General features: G+C 38.5%; 3 protein-coding genes across 3 annotated transcripts; all 3 read right to left on the reverse strand.

The window, feature by feature from the left end:
* Nucleotides 1–570: 570 nt before the first annotated feature.
* On the reverse strand, nt 571–1,179 carry LOC149383316 (uncharacterized). The gene has a single exon (XM_089627745.1). It carries the CDS (start codon nt 1,177–1,179, stop codon nt 571–573), a length of 609 nt encoding a protein of 202 aa, XP_089483871.1.
* Nucleotides 1,180–1,873: 694 nt separating this feature from the next.
* On the reverse strand, nt 1,874–3,177 carry LOC149383317 (uncharacterized). The gene is made up of 2 exons (XM_089627746.1): nt 2,115–3,177; nt 1,874–1,932 (listed from the first exon to the last, which is right to left on the reverse strand). Exons 1-2 carry the CDS (start codon nt 3,175–3,177, stop codon nt 1,874–1,876), a joined length of 1,122 nt encoding a protein of 373 aa, XP_089483872.1.
* A 1,387-nt stretch (nt 3,178–4,564) lies between these two features.
* LOC149383318 (uncharacterized) lies at nt 4,565–5,173 on the reverse strand. The gene has a single exon (XM_089627747.1). The coding sequence runs from the start codon at nt 5,171–5,173 to the stop codon at nt 4,565–4,567; it is 609 nt and encodes a 202-aa protein (XP_089483873.1).
* Between the last annotated feature and the right edge of the window lie 16,917 nt (nt 5,174–22,090).

Genomic DNA, 22,090 nt, shown 5'->3' on the forward strand with positions numbered 1-22,090 from the left:
TATAGTTTTCTCTATTCTATCACATGATTTCCTAGCTAACTCTAAGAAAATAAAGGAGTGTGTAGCATCGAAGTCAAACAAAACAAAGACGTCATAACAGACTGAGAGAAGCTGACCTGCTACTACATTACAGGTGTTGGCAAGGGCATCAGCATTGGTGTAGGCATAAATGCGATCTTGAGGTGGTGGTGGTGTCTGAGTGTTTGGTGGTGCTTCTAGTCGACCTTGGAAAATCGGTGGCCCTTCGAGTGTAGCTTGCATGAAGTTGAGTCGCCCATCACGATCATTTTGCTTGTTTTGGACAATGTTTTGCTTAGGACAATCTTTGAGGAAGTGTCCTAGCTGACCACACTTAAAACACGACATATTGCCCATCTTACATTCTCCTGGGTGCATCCTCCCACATGTGTTGCACTTCGGAAAGGATACGTTCTCCGTCTTGACTTTGTAATTTGCATTATTACCATTTTCAGGATAGCTCCGCTTCCTCCCGTTTTCATTCTCGAGGTATTGCGCTTTGCCAACTTGGTCGTTGAGGAGAAACTGACCGGCCTTCTTATTGTTATCTAGTCATCTATTTTGAGTTATCTCTTCCTTCCTTGCCTTGATGTACTGGTCTCGCTCATCCTTCACTTGAATCAAATGGTATTCAGCACGCATTGCACGATCAAGACAGTCTGCAACAGTGGATGGTGGGTGACTTCCACTATCAATAGCTAGAGCCAATTCTGGTCGGAACGTTCCCATCATCCTTCTAACTCTTTCTGACTCGGTCGGAACCAGGTGAGGGCATAATCTGGCTAGCTTGTTGAACTTCCTCACAGCTTCAGTCACAGTCATCTTGCCTTGCTTTAACTCCGTAAACTCCTTCTGTTGAGTGTTCATCGCCCGCATATTGAAATACTTCTTGTTGAACTCCTCGACGAAGTCATCCCAAGACATAGCACGTGTGTCTCTTCTAGTGGCTACTGTCTCCCACCAATATCGAGCATCTTTCTTCAGGACAAAAGACGCGCATATGACTTTCTCAGTCTCTGAGATATTCGTGAAGTTGAAGATCGTCTTGATCTCGGACATCCACTCATCAGCCACCAAAGGATCTGCCGATCCTTCGAAATCTGGGGCTCTCATCCTTCTAAACCTCTCAAAAAGATCATCAGCCACAACAACTTGGCCCATCTGAGGTACGCCTGGAGGAGGTGCTGGTGGTGCTTGTTGATCCTCTAGCACATTTCCATTCACTTGGGGGAGGTGGTTCCTCAACTCTTGTATCTCCGCTTCTTGAGCTTCGATACGTTGCAGCAATGCAGTAACGAGCACCGCAAGATCTGGTTGGGCCGCTGGCTGAGGTCCGGGGGCTGGACCGTTGGGATTCTCCGCGGCTCCCTGTTGTTCGGGAAACGGAGTGTCATGATGAGCATCTTGCATTGGGACATCAGCGGCAACTCTGCCTCTTCCTCTACCTCGGCCTCGTGGCCTTCCTCTACCTTGCCCACGAGCAGCTTGAATGTTTTCCATCTAAGAAAAAAAAATACGACTAAAAAAAAAAAAATCCTCCAATTTTTCTATAAGAAATTATTAAAGTTTTGAAAACACGTAGAAGTAAGACGGTATACACACACAAAAGATCTTTCTTGAATCTCAAAGTAGAATAAAAACTTAAATAAATCGTAAAATTTAATAAACTAATAACAAGCTAAAATTTTTTGGGGTTTCACAATCTCCCCTACTTATTAGAATTTTCGTCCCGAAAATTACTAGAAGTCGGGTAGACCATTAAAACTCTTACTTGAACATACTAAGTCCTTCTAAGAAAAACTCGAGATATCGAGTTTCAAAGTCTACTACTCATTTTCAAGATAACATCGAAAAATTACATGTCTAAGACGATGAAATCAATCTTTAACTCTTTATCACTAATTATTATAGGTACTATTTTAAATAGTACAAAGATAATAAATAAAACATTACCAGACGGCAAGACCGTCTTGAAAACTTTATAGTTTTCTCTATTCTATCACATGATTTCCTAGCTAACTCTAAGAAAATAAAGGAGTGTGTAGCATCGGAGTCAAACAAAACAAAGACGTCATAACGGACTGAGAGAAGCTGACCTGCTACTACATTACAGGTGTTGGCAAGGGCATCAGCATTGGTGTAGGCATAAATGCGATCTTGAGGTGGTGGTGGTGTCTGAGTGTTTGGTGGTGCTTCTAGTCGACCTTGGAAAATCGGTGGCCCTTCGAGTGTAGCTTGCATGAAGTTGAGTCGCCCATCACGATCATTTTGCTTGTTTTGGACAATGTTTTGCTTAGGACAATCTTTGAGGAAGTGTCCTAGCTGACCACACTTAAAACACGACATATTGCCCATCTTACATTCTCCTGGGTGCATCCTCCCACATGTGTTGCACTTCGGAAAGGATACGTTCTCCGTCTTGACTTTGTAATTTGCATTATTACCATTTTCAGGATAGCTCCGCTTCCTCCCGTTTTCATTCTCGAGGTATTGCGCTTTGCCAACTTGGTCGTTGAGGAGAAACTGACCGGCCTTCTTATTGTTATCTAGTCCTCTATTTTGAGTTATCTCTTCCTTCCTTGCCTTGATGTACTGGTCTCGCTCATCCTTCACTTGAATCAAATGGTATTCAGCACGCATTGCACGATCAAGACAGTCTGCAACAGTGGATGGTGGGTGACTTCCACTATCAATAGCTAGAGCCAATTCTGGTCGGAACGTTCCCATCATCCTTCTAACTCTTTCTGACTCGGTCGGAACCAGGTGAGGGCATAATCTGGCTAGCTTGTTGAACTTCCTCACAGCTTCAGTCACAGTCATCTTGCCTTGCTTTAACTCCGTAAACTCCTTCTGTTGAGTGTTCATCGCCCGCATATTGAAATACTTCTTGTTGAACTCCTCGACGAAGTCATCCCAAGACATAGCACGTGTGTCTCTTCTAGTGGCTACTGTCTCCCACCAATATCGAGCATCTTTCTTCAGGACAAAAGACGCGCATATGACTTTCTCAGTCTCTGAGATATTCGTGAAGTTGAAGATCGTCTTGATCTCGGACATCCACTCATCAGCCACCAAAGGATCTGCAGATCCTTCGAAATCTGGGGCTCTCATCCTTCTAAACCTCTCAAAAAGATCATCAGCCACAACAACTTGGCCCATCTGAGGTACGCCTTGAGGAGGTGCTGGTGGTGCTTGTTGATCCTCTAGCACATTTCCATTCACTTGGGGGAGGTGGTTCCTCAACTCTTGTATCTCCGCTTCTTGAGCTTCGATACGTTGCAGCAATGCAGTAACGAGCACCGCAAGATCTGGTTGGGCCGCTGGCTGAGGTCCGGGGGCTGGACCGTTGGGATTCTCTGCGGCTCCCTGTTGTTCGGGAAACAGAGCGTCATGATGAGCATCTTGCATTGGGACATCAGCGGCAACACTGCCTCTTCCTCTACCTCGGCCTCGTGGCCTTCCTCTACCTTGCCCACGAGCAGCTTGAATGTTTTCCATCTAAGAAAAAAAAATACGACTAAAAAAAAAAATCCTCCAATTTTTCTATAAGAAATTATTAAAGTTTAGAAAACAAGTAGAAGTAAGACGGTATACACACACAAAAGATCTTTCTTGAATCTCAAAGTAGAATAAAAACTTAAATAAATCATAAAATTTTATAAACTAATAACAAGCTAAAATTTTTTGAGGTTTCACAATCTCCACTACTTATTAGAATTTTCGTCCCGAAAATTACTAGAAGTCGGGTAGACCATTAAAACTCTTACTTGAACATACTAAGTCCGTCTAAGAAAAACTCGAGATATCGAGTTTCAAAGTCTACTACTCATTTTCAAGATAACATCGAAAAATTACATGTCTAAGACGATGAAATCAATCTTTAAATCTTTATCACTAATTATTATAGGTACTATTTTAAATAGTATAAAGATAATAAATAAAACATTACCAGACGGCAAGACCGTCTTGAAAACTTTATAGTTTTCTCTATTCTATCACATGATTTCCTAGCTAACTCTAAGAAAATAAAGGAGTGTGTAGCATCGAAGTCAAACAAAACAAAGACGTCATAACGGACTGAGAGAAGCTGACCTGCTACTACATTACAGGTGTTGGCAAGGGCATCAGCATTGGTGTAGGCATAAATGCGATCTTGAGGTGGTGGTGGTGTCTGAGTGTTTGGTGGTGCTTCTAGTCGACCTTGGAAAATCGGTGGCCCTTCGAGTGTAGCTTGCATGAAGTTGAGTCGCCTATCACGATCATTTTGCTTGTTTTGGACAATGTTTTGCTTAGGACAATCTTTGAGGAAGTGTCCTAGCTGACCACACTTAAAACACGACATATTGCCCATCTTACATTCTCCTGGGTGCATCCTCCCACATGTGTTGCACTTCGGAAAGGATACGTTCTCCGTCTTGACTTTGTAATTTGCATTATTACCATTTTCAGGATAGCTCCGCTTCCTCCCGTTTTCATTCTCGAGGTATTGCGCTTTGCCAACTTGGTCGTTGAGGAGAAACTGACCGGCCTTCTTATTGTTATCTAGTCATCTATTTTGAGTTATCTCTTCCTTCCTTGCCTTGATGTACTGGTCTCGCTCATCCTTCACTTGAATCAAATGGTATTCAGCACGCATTGCACGATCAAGACAGTCTGCAACAGTGGATGGTGGGTGACTTCCACTATCAATAGCTAGAGCCAATTCTGGTCGGAACGTTCCCATCATCCTTCTAACTCTTTCTGACTCGGTCGGAACCAGGTGATGGCATAATCTGGCTAGCTTGTTGAACTTCCTCACAGCTTCAGTCACAGTCATCTTGCCTTGCTTTAACTCCGTAAACTCCTTCTGTTGAGTGTTCATCGCCCGCATATTGAAATACTTCTTGTTGAACTCCTCGACGAAGTCATCCCAAGACATAGCACGTGTGTCTCTTCTAGTGGCTACTGTCTCCCACCAATATCGAGCATCTTTCTTCAGGACAAAAGACGCGCATATGACTTTCTCAGTCTCTGAGATATTCGTGAAGTTGAAGATCGTCTTGATCTCGGACATCCACTCATCAGCCACCAAAGGATCTGCCGATCCTTCGAAATCTGGGGCTCTCATCCTTCTAAACCTCTCAAAAAGATCATCAGCCACAACAACTTGGCCCATCTGAGGTACGCCTTGAGGAGGTGCTGGTGGTGCTTGTTGATCCTCTAGCACATTTCCATTCACTTGGGGGAGGTGGTTCCTCAACTCTTGTATCTCCGCTTCTTGAGCTTCGATACGTTGCAGCAATGCAGTAACGAGCACCGCAAGATCTGGTTGGGCCGCTGGCTGAGGTCCGGGGGCTGGACCGTTGGGATTCTCCGCGGCTCCCTGTTGTTCGGAAAACGGAGCGTCATGATGAGCATCTTGCATTGGGACATCAGCGGCAACTCTGCCTCTTCCTCTACCTCGGCCTCGTGGCCTTCCTCTACCTTGCCCACGAGCAGCTTAAATGTTTTCCATCTAAGATAAAAAAAATACGACTAAGATAAAAAAAAAATACTAACTTACTTGAGTAGGGGGGTAGCCGTGTGATCGATTGCGAAGGGGGTCGTAGGTTCGTTGCTCTGATACCAACTGTGAGGACCCGACTTTTCGGACCGTCTTACTTGTACTTGTTTTCTAAACTTTAATAATTTTTTATAGAAAAATTGGAGGAATTTTTTTTTTTTTTAAACACATCATACAAAGGTGAACCAAAATTTTAAAGATTTTAAAAAGAAACAAAAGCATTAAAGAAACATATAGATTGCATTTCAAAATATCTTGAGAAGTACTTGACGAAAACATAAAATATGAGGTACCGATTTCAAACCAAAGATAGTAGCAAAGTAAAACGTTATCCATAAAATAACTTTCAACGAACTAGAAAACCGTAGCTTGTAGCGGAAAACATATTTCTTAATAAAGAAAACAAAACCATCAAATTTATTTCTTAATAACTTATAGCGGAAGACTTATTTCGTGAATGGAAACCATGACCCGCCCTCTCGCTATTGACGCCGCTAGTCCACCCTACTCAGTTCTTTGCGAGTTGTTTACCTACAACACAGACGCATAATTTTTTTCGAAAAGATGAGCTTACGCTCAGCGAGAATAATATAAAGCTCACAAAATAAATTAATGCAATGCATGAATCGTTTATTAGTATTTTGAAACTACTCGGTAACTTGATCTTTCTTTTCTTGATTCTATCAACTTTTAGTTCGGGGTGCCCCTAGGGTAGTCGTATCAATTTCAGTGCACACTTTAGATATACGAAGTGATGGGGTTTATAAAGTCCCACACTTCGCTCTATCTTTTAAACTTATTAGGGCCTCGGCCCGAGAAATTTCCCCATTAGAGCCTCGGCCCGGGAAACTTCTTCTTAATACCTCTCGAGGCGATACGACTCCCTTGCTTATCTCTATCTTTTCACTTTTAAGATAACATTACATACTGATATGACATGTACATAAAAACTTTCAAATATATGCTCATACAATACATGACTAAAAAAAAAATATTAACCATGTACATTCTCAAAAATCTACTTTAATTTAACGCTTCATAGTTGATCAAACATAAATCCAACTACTACAATAAATCACACAATCAAATAAAGAAAAACCTACTCCAACATATAAAGCTTTAAACAAACCATAACATGAATCACAAAATATCATATTTAATTTTGAACTAATCTGTGTTGTAGTGAGATTATTCTCACCTGGATATCGGGAGTTACGATCGTAGATCGTCGAAAGAATTGTACGCTCTAAGAGAATTGGAACCTAATCGGAATAAAAGACTATTGAGATCACCTGAGAAAAGTATTCAAGACATATTTTAGGTTCTGGAAATTTTCAGAAACGAGATTAGACGCGAAATTACTAAAATACCCTTGGCTATTAGGGTTTCGGGAAAAAAAAACTAACATTCTGGAAAATTCTGGAAAAATTCTAGAAAATCTGAAATAATATTTTAAAAATAAAACTCTGAATCGACAAAGTCAGAATCATTTTTTAAATTTGAGAAAAGACAAAAATAACGAAATACTAAAATATTAGGATTTACTTTGGAAAAATCCTGATCTGCGCAATGAATTTGTAACGCTTGTAAAACAGATCAAAGTGATCCGAAAATTATGAAATTAATTTTTTTGAATAGATGAAATACATAAATAAACGTTACAAGAAGAATTGCATTAAAACAATCAACGTAACTGAATTGGTAAGCGTCTAAAAATTGATTTTGAAAATTTGTCAAAACTGTAAAACTTGTACGCGCACTGATCGGACTTTAATCAGAAAATATTCTGTATTTGATAAAAATATTTTTCGATTAAAGGTTTAGATAGAAGACATTTAAACCTAACTTTTCCAAAAAGAATCAACGCAAAACAAAATTTGTTGAATCCACAGTGAGCGTATGAAAATTAGGTTTTGATAAAATCCGAACTAGAAACTACTAAAAAAAATTGTTGTTCATAAGAAAAAGAGAAAACAATAACTATCTATACAATCTAAAGAAGGTACACGATTTTACCTTGATTATGATGAAGAGAAACGCTTATTAAATGCTTTAGACTGTAAAATAAAGATAGATTTAAGAGTATTTGGTGGCTAGGGTTTATATTTGTGAGAGAAGAGAAGTGAATATAGGGAGAGAGAGAGAGAGAGAGAGAGAGAGAGAGAGATCGTGAGGGAGGCTGAGAGAGGACCATCAAACAAAAATTTCAAACCCTAGGATAGAGCTATTTATAAGGAGGCTTATAATGAGACCGTCTATTTTTTTTCATTCTTTTTAACCGCATGAAAAGATAAAATAAAAACCAAGATAAAAAGTTAAGTGCGAAGTCTGATGTTTCTAACGTGTACATATTTTGCCAAAAAAATCTCGCACTTAGTTGCACAAAAGAAAATATCACGTTTGTTATTATTGTTTCCAATAAAAAAGTGATTCCTCAAACTCTACTTTATAATTAACTATAATATATATATATATATATATATATATATATATATATATATATCGTATATGTATATATATACTTATCTGTTACATTATTATAGACAAGATCATATACAAAAAAATTTAAAAACCCACTGACTACAATGCATTCTCTCTTTGGTTTCATGCGTATAAAAAAATACATATATCATAATATTAATATATGTGTTTTACGTTAAAATTCTTTATATATAAACAAGATATTCATATATATATATATATATATATATATATATATATATATATATATATATATATACACACACACAAAAGATCTTTCTTGAATCTCAAAGTAGAATAAAAACTTAAATAAATCATAAAATTTTATAAACTAATAACAAGCTAAATTTTTTTGGGGTTTCACACCCACGATCCCCAACACTAATGAAAGAAGCAATTAAATTTGAGACTAAGAGTCACTCTTGTGGCCTTCTCTTCAATGAGAGTACTCTATGGCGTTTTTGCTTCGATCATTGCTCAATGAACTACGTCCGAGAGTGAGACGATGAAGACAATGCCTCCTCTTGGGGGATTGTTTTTTCAAAGTTGACCTTTTGGACTAAGTGGTTGATTGCACACTTAGACTCAATCCCTAGTAATCCTCTCTAGAGGCTCTGCGAAAGGATGTGAGTGATCAAACCAATTTAAAAGGCGTCTAGTCAAAATTGGTGTATTGACATCTTGGCTAAGCATTAATGATGTGTCATTTACTTATAAAAGGAGATTTTTTGCGGCCTTCTCTTGAGGGAGTAGATTATCATTTCGTTTATAACACCTTTGGATTTTATTAAATCTTAAAAACTTAAATCCTAAACCAAATACTAATCATAAACTTGTTTCAATTCTTATAGGCAAAATGTCTGTCAACCATTTTTTTCTCGAATAAACTCGAAGGTAAAAATTACGTCGATTGGAAACGTAACCTCGACATAGTCCTTACTGTCGACAACCAAAAATGGGTACTCACTACTCATTGTCCTCAAACGAATGATGATTCGACACATGAAGAAAAAGACGTCCTGGCGGCCTGGCTCCGATCCGATGAGATTGCGAGGTGCTATATTTTGGTATCTATGAACAATGTGTTGCAACAACAACATCGTGACATCGAGGCTGCCACCGATATGCTCTACAATCTCCATGAGATGTTTGGAGGGCAATGACGTCAAGCAAGGCAACAAGCGGTCCGACAGTTTATGAACTGTCGCATGAAGGCTGGAACTCCCGTTAGAGATCATATGATGCTGATCATTAGCTATCTAAACGAAATGGAGATCCTTGGATCTGAGATTGATGGGGAGACTAAAATAGACATGATCTTGAAACTCTCCCCGAGTCTTTTGATACCTTCAAGCTGAACTACTCCATGAACAAGCTAGAGTACACTGTTACCAAGCTTATGAAGGAGGTTCACACCGCTGAAGGACTCACTAAGAAAAAGAGGACTCAAGGAGATGTACATGCTACTGCCTCCACCTCTGGATCTAAGAAGAGACCTGGCAAGGATGAGAAGAAGAACCAACCTAAGGTTCAAAAGAAGAAGAAGACGCCAAAGGTTCCGAAGGTGGACAAGTCTAACGACAAGGACCACCACTGCAACGAGCCTGGTCACTGGTGTAGGAACTGTCATGCCTACCTCAAAACTAAGAAAAAAAGGTATTGTACTTGTTACCGAAGCTTGCTTAGTAGCTGATAATGCATCATCCTTACTTATTGATTCCGATGCTACTAACCATATTTGCTGCTCCTTGACTGGTTTTAGGAAAAGCAAAGGCTTAGAGGAAGCGACTTCTGCTTCAAGTGGGGTGATGGGAGCTTAGTGTCTGCGAGGGTTGTGGGATCCGTGACGCTGTCTTTTGAATACCGCACTTTAAATTTGAATAATGTTTATTATGCTCATTCCTTTGGGAAAAACTTAATATATGTTGCTTGTCTTTTAGAGCAAGGTTATTGTTTAAAGTTTATAAAGAATGGAATTCGTATTTCTTTTTCAAATTCTTTTGTCACTAATGCATGTATGAAGATTGCTCTTTTCTACATTTATCTGATGCAACCTTCTCTTTTAGACACTGAAATTGATAATGATCTAGTTAGGGAGCCAAAGAGGATCAAACTTTCTGAATCCTCCGATCTAATAAAATCAACATATCTATGACACTTAAGACTTGGTCATATCAGTCTAGACACGATTAAGAGACTTTGAGGGACGGTCTATTCCAAGCATTTGCAATAGGTTCACTACCTACTTGTGAATTTTGAATAGAAAGAAAAATGACTAAGCGACCTTTCTCCGATAAGGGTCGAAGAGCAACTGAGTTGCTGGAACTAGTACATTATGATGTGTGTGGTCGCTCAGTACACATGCACGGTGAGGATACGAATACTTCGTTACCTTCACCGATGATTACTCAAGATATTGTTTTGTCTATTTGCTCAAACACAAATCCGAGACCTTTAACGTATAAGGTCTTTAGGGCTTTCGTGGAAAAGCAAACTGCCAAACAGATCAAAACCCTTCGATCCGATCGAGGTGGTGAGTATATGTCTGGAGAGTTTGATGACTTTCTTAAAGAAGAAGGTATCGCTTCTCAGCTTACCGCACCTGGCACACCTCAACAAAACGGACTGTCAGAGAGAAGAAACCAAACTCTTATGGTGATGGTTAGATCAATGATGAGTTACTCATCACTCCCTCTTTCCTTCTGGGGATATGCCCTCGAAACAGCCGCTTACATTTTTAACCAAGTTCCGTCTAAAACGGTTCCTGGTACTCCTTATGAACGATGGATTGGCCGTAAAGTAAATCTAGGCCGCGTCGAAATTTGGGGTTGCCCTGCACATGTGCTAAGGCAAAAGACTAGCAAGTTGGCTATTAGGTCAGAATTGTGTCTGTTCGTCGGATATCCAAAGGAAACCAAAGGTTTCACATTCTATAGTCCCGAGTACGACAAAAGTTTTGTTAGCACGAATGCTCGTTTCCTTGAGGAGGAATTTATGAAAGATGTAAAACTTAGAAGCAAAATTGTGCTTAAAGAAAAGTTGGGTGATGAAGCTTCTACCTCATCTGTAAGAATTGTTTTTACCCCAACTGAAACACAACCAAACTCATCAGAATCTCATCAAGTAGTACTTCGACGTAGTGAGAAGGCTTCTCAAAAGCCTGACAGGTACATGTCTTATGGAGACACTCTCGTAGCCACATCTCTGGCATGGATGATCCTGTTTCCTATAGCCAAGCGATGGCTTGTTCTGAATCAGACATTTGGCTTGACGCCATGAAAGTTGAAATGCACTCGATGTATGTCAACAAAGTCTGGAAACTTGTAGACCTTCCTGAAGGGATTAAACCCGTAGGGTGTAAGTGGATATACAAGAAGAAAAGGGGTCCGGATGGGAACGTCGAGACGTTCAAAGCACGACTAGTGGCTAAGTATTATACCCAAAAAGAATTAAAATTTTTTTTTACTTTGCTTTGCTTCCCAACTCATTCAAAACATTTTTTTTTTGTGTTTGAGGTCTCGGGGCTCAACCTCACTGGAGTTTTGTTGGCCTTTTAAAAGTTTAAAAAGTGGGTTTTGAAAGATTGAAAGTGAATCGAGGATATATCAAGTTTTTACAAAGGTAATGCTTAGTGATCTTGTTTAAGTTAAGTTAAAAAGTTTTATTTTACATATATAAGCAACATTTTCGTAACAATAAAAAAGAACGAATTTCATTATAGGTTCCATTTTTGTTGTAATCAGGAACAACAACAAATACACATAACAACTAGCTCGTGTTATTTGTGGTTGTTCTCGGTTGTTATTTGTTATTTGTGATTTGATTGATAATATGATTTTCCAATATGATCTTGTTTAATTTGAGTGAAAAAGTTTTATTTTACATATATAAGCAATATTTTCGTAATAATAAAAAAGAACAAATTTCATTATAGCTTCCATTTTTGTTGTAATCATGAACAACCACAAATACACATAACAACTAGCTCGTGTTATTTGTGGTTGTTCTCGGTTGTTCTATTTGTATTTGTTATTTGTGATTTGAATGATGATATGATTTTTCAATATGATTGTTTATATAAATACACTCATTATTAAGCTAAATAGGTTAGTATGATTTCTGGACAAATAATGAAGTGGAACAACTGCTATTGGACATGAACAACCAATTTTGTACATGAGCATCTTTATGGGCTCATGGTAGTTGTTCTTAATTGTTTTTTCATTGTTGGTGTTGGAATTGATCTAGGGTTTAAGAAAAAGTTTAACGCTTCGGGTAAGCGGCGGAATTTTAAAAATTTTCTTTTGACAAGTAAAACAATTTTACTAACCTAGACAAAGAGCAAGCACATGTAAATAAAAACTATTATGAGAATAAAAGAATCTACTAACCTTCTTAGAAGCTTGAACGTTGGGAAGCTTTTGGACAGTTGCAACGTTCGTCTCCCCTCGCATCACGTCTCTCTTCCTTCCTCGGCAACACGAGCAACCACGACAGTTTCTATCACAAGAATCACTCGAGAGAAAAGGAATTAGTGAGTGGACACTTTTAAACACGACGACTCGAGAACAAGTCTCAAAGTCGAAGAGATAAAAACGCTAGGTCAAATGTGGACCTAGGTGCCAAAACAAAAATCGAAAAATAACTAGAGAGAGAGAGAGGATCGGCCAAGTTCTAGAGAGAGAAAGGCTCTCAATCTCTTAAACTTTGGATGAATGAAATGTGAAGAATGAGGCCTCTATTTATAGGGGATGGATCACCTCAACAAGGTAGTTTCCTCTTCTATAGAATATCACATATTCATGAACAAAATATTCCTCTTTTCCTCTTTCATTTGGGTGGCCAAACAAGGCTTCAAGAAGCCTTGGATTTGTTTCCTCTTTTGCTTCCCTTATGCCTTGGCCGAATTCTCTCTTGCCATGCATAGGAAATTTTTTACTCTTTTTCTTTTGGAAAGTATCTTGATACATTTATGCACAAAATAATCTCTCCTATTTCTCTATAGGGTGGACGGCCAAGTCTCTCTAGAAGGAGCTTCTAGAAGCTTCTTCATTTGTTCATGACAACACGAGAATGGCCCATTAAGAATTTTCAATAAAATTCTTATGAAACGAAATTAATCCACAAGGCCTAATTAATTTAATCTTGGCCGAGTGGTTTTAAGCCATCAAATGACCTTGTCAAAAAATTTATTGACATTCATTTCATCCTATGTCCAAACGGACAAAATTACCCTTTTGACAATTTTCGTAAAACTTGTCTCGTTCTTGTTTTGACTTAGCTTCTAGTTTAACTATTCCTACTCGATGTGATTTGTGACAGTGACATCATGGATCCAAATGAACAACGCTTGACCTAAATACTTGGACTCAAAAGTTCACAAACCTTTTCCAAGTTTAGCTTAATGTCAACTGACTCAACTAAAGAGTTGACACTGAAAATCTCTCGGTTCAAATAAATTTATTTTCTACTCAAGAATTCAACCTAATTGTAATAAGTGGATCCACTGAATATTATCTATGTTTACCCTTCATGAATATCATCAGTTAGTCGGGATTTAAAAAATTACCATTTTACCCTTCTAGCTGTTATTTCCTAAACTCCTTTGTCGCTTGTGAATAAGTTAGAAACAATGTATTGACGAGGAGCTAACAAGTCACATTTTTTCATCCAAAAGAGTCAAGACTCAATTTGGAAACTGGCCAGTTCATTTATTCACATTCCAAGGAACAAAGCATGAGGTGATATACATTGCATTTCAGCAATCTTGTACATGAATTCCATATCTATGAGAACTTCACAAAGTTACTCATGACATCTTCACAACTTAGTACTTCACCAATAGGTCATGTTCAGAATCACATAGTGAGTCCGAACTCTGACTTTCTCAAATGAGAATACGTAAGCTGTGAAATGACATGTCTCATTTCAGGATTCAGGTAAGCATAATGCAATTCATACGTAGTGACTTCGAGACATAAGAGGTTAAATGGTTTGTTCTTATTTTGTCTCTAGAAGTGCACTGGTCAATTCAGTACCTTCGGAAGATACCTAGAAGAACTATAGAGTCTCCAACTCTCAATGCCCCATAACCAGACATCATAGATTCTCCTAACAATCGTACTGAGGTCAATAGTCCTTTGACCCTTAGATTGCGAATATATCGTTTTAAGCAAACTATACGAAGAGTTTGTTCATGCAAATCTACATTTGTCTCTTCGTAGGTTGTTAAGTTTGTTTATGGACTAAAGACTAATGTTTTATCATAAAGCTTCTATCAAACAAGGAAGAATGAATGAACGTTTCAACTTTTTATTAATGAATAATCAATTACAAAGAAGAGTGTTCGTGAGACTTTATTACATCAAATGTACATAAATAGATACTACTACTCTTCTTGTGGGCACCATTGACTACAAACTCCCACTTGACTCAAAGAAGATGTGAGTAGTCCTTCATTCCTAATCCCTCTCGATGTTTGTCGAAGACCTTGTTCGCTAGGGTCTTGGTGAATGGATCTGCCAGGTTGTCCACCGTTGAGATCTTCTTCACTTCCACATCTCCGCGCTGCACGATCTCTCGAATCAAATGGTATTTCCTCTCAATATGTTTAGAGCGCTTATGGCTTAGAGGTTCCTTTGAGTTAGCGACAACCCTATTATCACAATAAAAGGTCATGGGCTCGTCGACAATTGGAACAACTTCCAAATACTTAAGGAATTTTCTAAGCTATACAGCCTCTTTGGATGCTTCATAAGCAGCCACATATTCTGCTTCCATTTTGGAGTCAGCAATGAAAGATTGCTTAATACTCCTCTACACAACAGCTCCACCATTGAGGATGAACACAGATCCTGAAGTGGATTTCCTGGAATCCTTATCCGCTTGAAAATCGGAGTCGGTATATCCCGTCATAGTCAGGTCAGTACCTGAATATGTAGGCATCAAGTTCCTAGTTCTTCGAAGATACTTAAGAACATGCTTAACAGCAATCCAGTGCTTGGGTCCAGGGTTGGATTGAAAATGGCTAACTATGCCAACAGTGAAACAGATGTCGGGTCTAGTGCAAAGCATAGCATACATGAGACTTCCTACGGCTGAGGCGTAAGGAATTTTTCTCATGTCTTCAATCTCTTGTGCAGTCTTGGGAGACTGCTCCTTAGAGAGTGAAACTCCATGCCTAAAGGGTGTTTGGCCCTTCTTGGAGTTTTGCATCGAGAAGCGATCCATCACCTTATCAATATAAGATGCTTGAGAGAGCGACAGAGTCCGGTTCTTCCTATCTCGAAAGATTTGGATCCCCAAAATGTACGCGGCTTCTCTTAGATCCTTCATATCCAATCGCTTTGCTAGCCATACCTTAACCTCAGATAATTTACCTACATCATTACCTATGAGTAATATATCATCGATATATAGTACAAGAAACACAACTTTTCCTTCGTGTATTAACTTGTATACACAAGGCTCGTCTATTGACAGTTCAAAGCCAAAGCTTTTTACAGTTTCATCGAATCTAATATTCCATGACCTAGATGCTTGCTTTAGGCAATAAATGGACTTATGTAACTCACAAACCTTGGTCTCTTGACCTTTATCCACGAAACCGTCTGGTTGAGCCATATAAATGCGCTCGTCAAGATTGCCATTCAGGAAGGCAGTCTTGACATCCATTTACCAGATCTCATAGTCGAGAGCTGCAACTATGGATAGAAGTATGCGGATGGATTTAAGCATCGCGACTGGCGAGAAGGTTTCTTCATAGTCAATCCCTTCTTGTTGGGTATAACCCTTAGCTACAAGTCGTGCTTTGAACATCTCGACGTTCTGGACCCATTTTCTTCTTGTATATCCATTTACACCCTATGGGTTTAATCCCTTCAGGAAGGTCTACAAGTTTCCAGACTTTGTTGACATACATCGAGTGCATTTCAACTTTCATGGCGTCAAGCCAAAGGTTTGATTTAGAACAAGCCATCGCTTGGCTATAGGAAACAGGGTCATCCATGTCCGAGATGGCTATGAGAGAGTCTCCATAGGACATGTACCTGTCAGGCTTTTAAGTAGCCCTCCCACTACGTCGAAGTACTACTAGACGAGATTCTGAAGAGTTAGGTTGTGTTTCAATTGGGGTAAGAACAGTTCTTACAGATGAGGTAGAAGCTTCCACACCCAACTTTTCTTCAAGCACAATTTTGCTTCTAGGTTTTGCATCCTTTATAAAGTCCTCCTCAAGGAAACGAGCATTCGTGCTAACGAAAGTCTTATCGTCCTCGGGACTATAGAAAGTAAAACCTTTGGTTTCCTTTGGATATCCAACAAACAGACACAATTCTAACCTACTAGCCAACTTGCTAGTCTTTTGCCTCAGCACGTGTGCAGGGCAACCCCAAATTTTTATGCGGCCAAGATTTACTTTACGCCCAGTCCATCTTTCATAAGGAGTACCAGGAACCGTTTTGGACAAAACTTGGTTCAGAATGTAAGCGTCTGTTTTGAGGGCATATCCCCAAAAGGAAAGAGGGAGTGATGAGTTACTCATCATTGATCTAACGATCTCCATAAGAGTTCGGGTTCTTCTCTCTGACACCCCGTTTTGTTGAGGTGTGCCAGGTGCGGTAAGCTGAGAAGCGATACCTTCTTCTTTTAGAAAGTTATCAAACTCTCCAGACATATACCCACCACCTCGATTGAATCGAAGGGTTTTGATCCCTTTGCTAGTTTGCTTTTCCACTAAAGCCCTAAAGACCTTAAATACGTTAAAGGTCTCGGATTTGTGTTTGAGAAAATAGACAAAACCATATCTTGAGTAATCATCAGTGAAGGTAACGAAGTATTCGTATCCACCACGTTCATGTTGACTGGGCGGACCATATACATCAGAATGTACTAGTTCCAGCAACTCAGTGGCTCTTCGACCCTTATCGGAGAAAGGTCGCTTAGTCATTTTTCCTTCTATGCAAAATTCACAAGTAGGTAGTGAACCTATTGCAGAGGCTTGGAGTGGACCGTCCCTCACAAGTCTATTAATCATGTCTAGACTGATATGACCAAGTCTTAAGTGCCAGAGATATGTTGATTTTATTAGATCGGAGGATTCAGATAGTTTGATCCTCTTTGGCTCCCTAACTAGATCATTATCTATTTCGGTGTCTAAAAGAGAAGGTTGAGTGGGATAAATGTAAAAAAATACGATCTTCAGACATGCATCAGTGAAAAAAGAATTACCAGGAAATGAAATACGAATTCCATTCTTAATGAACTTTAAACAATAATCTTGCTCAAGAAGACGAGCAACATATATTAAGTTTTTTCCAAAGGAAGGAACGAAATAAACATTATTCAAGTTTAAAGTGCGGTCTTCAAAAGACAGCGTCACAGATCCCACAGTCTTTGCAGACACCAGGCTCCCATCACCCCATTTGAAACAAAAATCGCCTTCCTCTAAGCTTTTGTTTTCTTGAAACCAGTTAAGGAACAACAAATATGGTTAGTAGCAGCGGAGTCAAGAATCCATGTTGATACATTATCAGCTACTAAGCATGCTTCGGTAATTATCACAATACTATGTTCCTTTGCTTTGAGATAGGCAGGACAGTTCTTCTTCTCGGTCTTGTGAGGTCTCTTCTTAGATCCAGAGGCAAAGGCTTTGTGCTCAGTAGCATGTGCCTGTCCTTGATTCCTCTTTCTCTTAGTGAGACCTTCAGCAGTGTGAAGCTCCTTTATAAGCTCGGTAACAATGTACTCTAGCTTGTTCACGGAGTAGTTCCACTTGAAGGTATCAAAAGATTTGGGGAGAGTTTCCAAGATCATATCTATTTTGGTCTCCTCGTTAATCTTAGATCCTAGGATTTCCATCTTATTCAGGTAACTAATGATCATCATCATATGGTCCCTGACAGGAGTCCCAGCCTTCATGCGACAGTTCATAAACCGTCGGACTGCTTGTTGCCTTGTTTGACGCCTTTGCCCTCCAAACATTTCAAGGAGATTGTAGAGCATGTCAGCGGTAGTCTCTATGTCACGATGTTGTTGTTGTAACACATTGTTCATTGATGCTAAGATATAGCACCTCACAATTTCATCGGATCGGAGCCAGGCCGTCAGGGCGTCTTTGTCCTCTCAAGTCGAATCATCATTCGTTTGAGGAGGACACGGGGTGGTGAGTACCCATTTGTGCTTGTTAATGGTAAGGATGATATTGAGGTTAAGTTTTGAATCTACGTAGTTTTTGTTTTCGAGTTGGTTCGAGGAAAGGATGTTTGAGAGAGGGTTGAGAGACATTTTGTCTATAAAAGTCGAAACAAGTTTATAATTAGTCTTTGGTTTAGGATTTAAGTTTTTAAACATTTGATAAAATCCAAAGGTGTTATAAACCAAACGATAATTTACTCCCTCAAGAGAAGGCCGCAAAAAATCTACATTTATAAGTAAATGAAACATCATTAATGCTTAGCCAAGATGTCAATACACCAATTTTGACTAGCCACCTTTTAAATTGGTTTGATCACTCATATCCTTTCGCAGAGCCTCAAGGGAGGATTACTAGGGATTGAGTCTAAGTGTGCAACCAACAACTTAGTCCAAAAGATCAACTTTGAAAAAACAATCCCCCAAGAGGAGGCCTTGTCTTCATCGTCTCACATTCGGACGTAGCTCATTGAGCAATGATCGAAGTAAAAACGCCATAGAGTACTCTCATTTAAGAGAGGGTCACAAGAGTGACATTTAGTCTCACGTTAATTACTTCTTTCATTAGTGTTGGGGATCGTGGGTTACAAACAACGAGTATAACCCTCCCACTTAGTTTTTGGAGTTTGTACATCGACTCTTATAAGTTCGGAAACGGATTTTCTTTATAGAGCGATAGAGCGGACAACTAGAAAAGAATCCTAGAGGTTCATGTTCAGAGGAGTGTTAGTGCATAAAGGCACAAGGTACATACTCGGATCTTTTCCTATTTTCTATTCGGTGAAAGTGCATGAGGGAAGTGTGAACTTCAATTCACTCGAACACTTGAAAGTTTGAGACTACACATCTTTTAATTTTTTGGCTTGTCTACGAAGAGACTTCCCACTCAAATTTTCAAGAGCATATAGATTTTTGACATACGTGATATAGATATAGTTTTGAAAACATTTTGAAAACTTATTTGATTTGGATGACAAAATATTTTCAAGTTTGAAAACCAAAACGGTTTTTCAAAATTCAAACTAGTTTCGTAAAAATTCAATTTCAATTAAACTTTCAAAAATAAAAACATTTTAATCTTTCACATTATGTTTATAATCTTATAAAAAAACATTTTTGCTCAAGAAAATTTTCTCATTAGAGTTCTATAACTCATGGTAGTGGGGCTGAAAATCCGGATTTCTAAAAAACTGGACTTTCGGAACAGCCGCGCACCTCGGAGTAAAATCGCCATAACTGGCGGCTCCGATGTCCTTTTGACCCAAAACCGGTGGCATTGGAAATAAGATAGACATAACTTTAAGAAAGAACAAGCTAGACAAAGTTTAATGCTTCGGGTAAGCGGCGGAATTTTAAAAATTTTCTTTTGACAAGTAAAACAATTTTACTAACCTAGACAAAGAGCAAGCACATGTAAATAAAAACTATTATGAGAAAAAAAGAATTTACTAACCTTTTTAGAAGCTTGAACTTTGGGAAGCTTTTGGAAAGTTGCTATTCGTCTCCCCTCGCAGCACGTCTCTCTTCCTTCCTCGGCAACACGAGCAACCACGACAGTTTCTATCACAAGAATCACTCGAGAGAAAAGGAATTAGTGAGTGGGCACATTTAAACACGACGACTCGAGAACAAGTCTCAAAGTCAAAGAGATAAAAACGCTAGGTCAAATGTGGACCTAGGTGCTAAAACAAAAATCGAAAAATAACTAGAGAGAGAGAGAGGATCGGCCAAGTTCTAGAGAGAGAGAGGCTCTCAATCTCTTAAACTTTGGATGAATGAAATGTGAAGAACGAAGCCTCTATTTATAGGGGATGGATCACCGTCAACAAGGTAGTTTCCTCTTCTATAGAATATCACATATTCATGAACAAAATATTCCTCTTTTCCTCTTTCATTTGGGCGGCCAAACAAGGCTTCTAGAAGCTTTGGATTTGTTTCCTCTTTTGCTTCCCTTATGCCTTGGCCGAATTCTCTCTTGCCATGCATAGGAAATTTGTTTCCTCTTTTTCTTTTGGCAAGTATCTTGATACATTTATGCACAAAATAATCTCTCCTATTTCTCTATAGGGTGGGTGGCCAAGTCTCTCTAGAAGGAGCTTCTAGAAGCTTCTTCATTTGTTCATGACAACATGAGAAAAGCCCATTAAGAATTTTATAAAATGAAATTAATCCACAAGGCCCAATTAATTTAATCTTGGCCGAGTGGTTTTAAGCCATCAAGTGACCTTGTCAAAATATTGATTGACATTCATTTCATCCTATGTCCAAAAGGACAAAATTACCCTTTTGACAATTTTCGTAAAACTTGTCTCGTTCTTGTTTTGACTTAGCTTCTAGTTTAACTATTCCTACTCGATGTGATTTGTGACAGTGACCTGATGGATCCAAATGAACAAAGCTTGACCTAAATACTTGGACTCAAAAGTTCACAAACCTTTTCTAAGTTTAGCTTAATGTCAACTGACTCAACTAAAGAGTTGACACTGAAAATCTCTCGGTTCAAATGAATTTATTTTCTACTCAAGAATTCAACCTAATTGTAATGAGTGGATCCACTGAATATTATCTATGTTTACCCTTCATGAATATCATCAGTTAGTCGGGATTTATAAAATTACCATTTTACCCTTCTAGCTATTATTTCCTCAACTCCTTTGTCGGTTGTGAATAAGTTAGAAACAATATATTAACGAGGAGCTAACAAGTCACATTGTTTCATCCAAAAGAGTCATGACTTAATTTGGACACTTGCCTGTTCATTTATTCACATTCCAAGGAACAAAGCATGATGTGATATACATTACATTTCAGCAATCTTGTACATGAATTCCATATCTATGAGAACTTCACAAAGTTACTCATGACATCTTCACAACTTATACTTCACTAATAGGTCCTATTCAGAATCACATAGTGAGTCCGAACTCTGACTTTCTCAAATGAGAATATGTAAGTTGTGAAATGGCATGTCTCATTTCAGTATTCAGGTAAGCACGATGCAATTCATACGTAGTGACTTCGAGACATAAGAGGTTAAATGGTTTGTTCTTATTTTGTCTCTAGAAGTACACTGGTCAATTCAGTACATTCGAAAGATACCTAGAAGAACTATAGAGTCTCCAACTCTCAATTCCCCATAACCAGACATCATAGATTCTCCTAACAATCGTACTGAGGTCAATACTCATTTGACCCTTAGATTGCGAATATATCGTTTTAAGCAAACTACGAAGAGTTTGTTCATGTAAATCTACATTTGTCTCTTCGTAAGTTGTTAAGTTATTTTATGGACTAAAGACTAAGATTTTATCATAAAGCTTTAAACAGACAAGGAAGAATGAATGAACGTTTCAACTATTTATTAATGAATAAGAAATTACAAGCAAGAGTCTTCGTGAGACTTTATTACATCAAATGTACATAAATAGATACTACTACTCTTCTTGTGGGCACCATTGACAACAGTTTGTTCATAGTTGAAAGTATTTTTTTCTTACATATGAAATAAATTTCAGATTGTACTTTTTTATGTAAATAGTTTGAAATTTTTAGAGGAGAAGTTGATGTATAATTTTTATAACTTTGCTTTAGAATGCTTAGAGATCAACTATAATTATTAAACCAAATTATTTTACAATCTTTTACAAATATGAGTTGCATTTTACGTTCACATAGAGAGTGATGGAAAATGAGAAAATATTCATGGTGGCTCTTGGAAATGGATTGGAGTTGGCATGGCTAAAGGATTTGTAATTGAAAGAAGCGCCATGTTTTCAAAATTGGTGGATACAGTGTATGAAAGAACAAGCGTTGACCGATAAAAAGTCACTATTGAAATAACATGCAAACCTTCTAGCC

Source organism: Urtica dioica, chromosome 10, assembly GCF_054948205.1.
Source record: "Urtica dioica subsp. dioica isolate 48M chromosome 10, U.dioica_male_clone48M_v1_H2, whole genome shotgun sequence".
In the NCBI taxonomy this organism is placed as follows: Eukaryota; Viridiplantae; Streptophyta; class Magnoliopsida; order Rosales; family Urticaceae; genus Urtica; species Urtica dioica.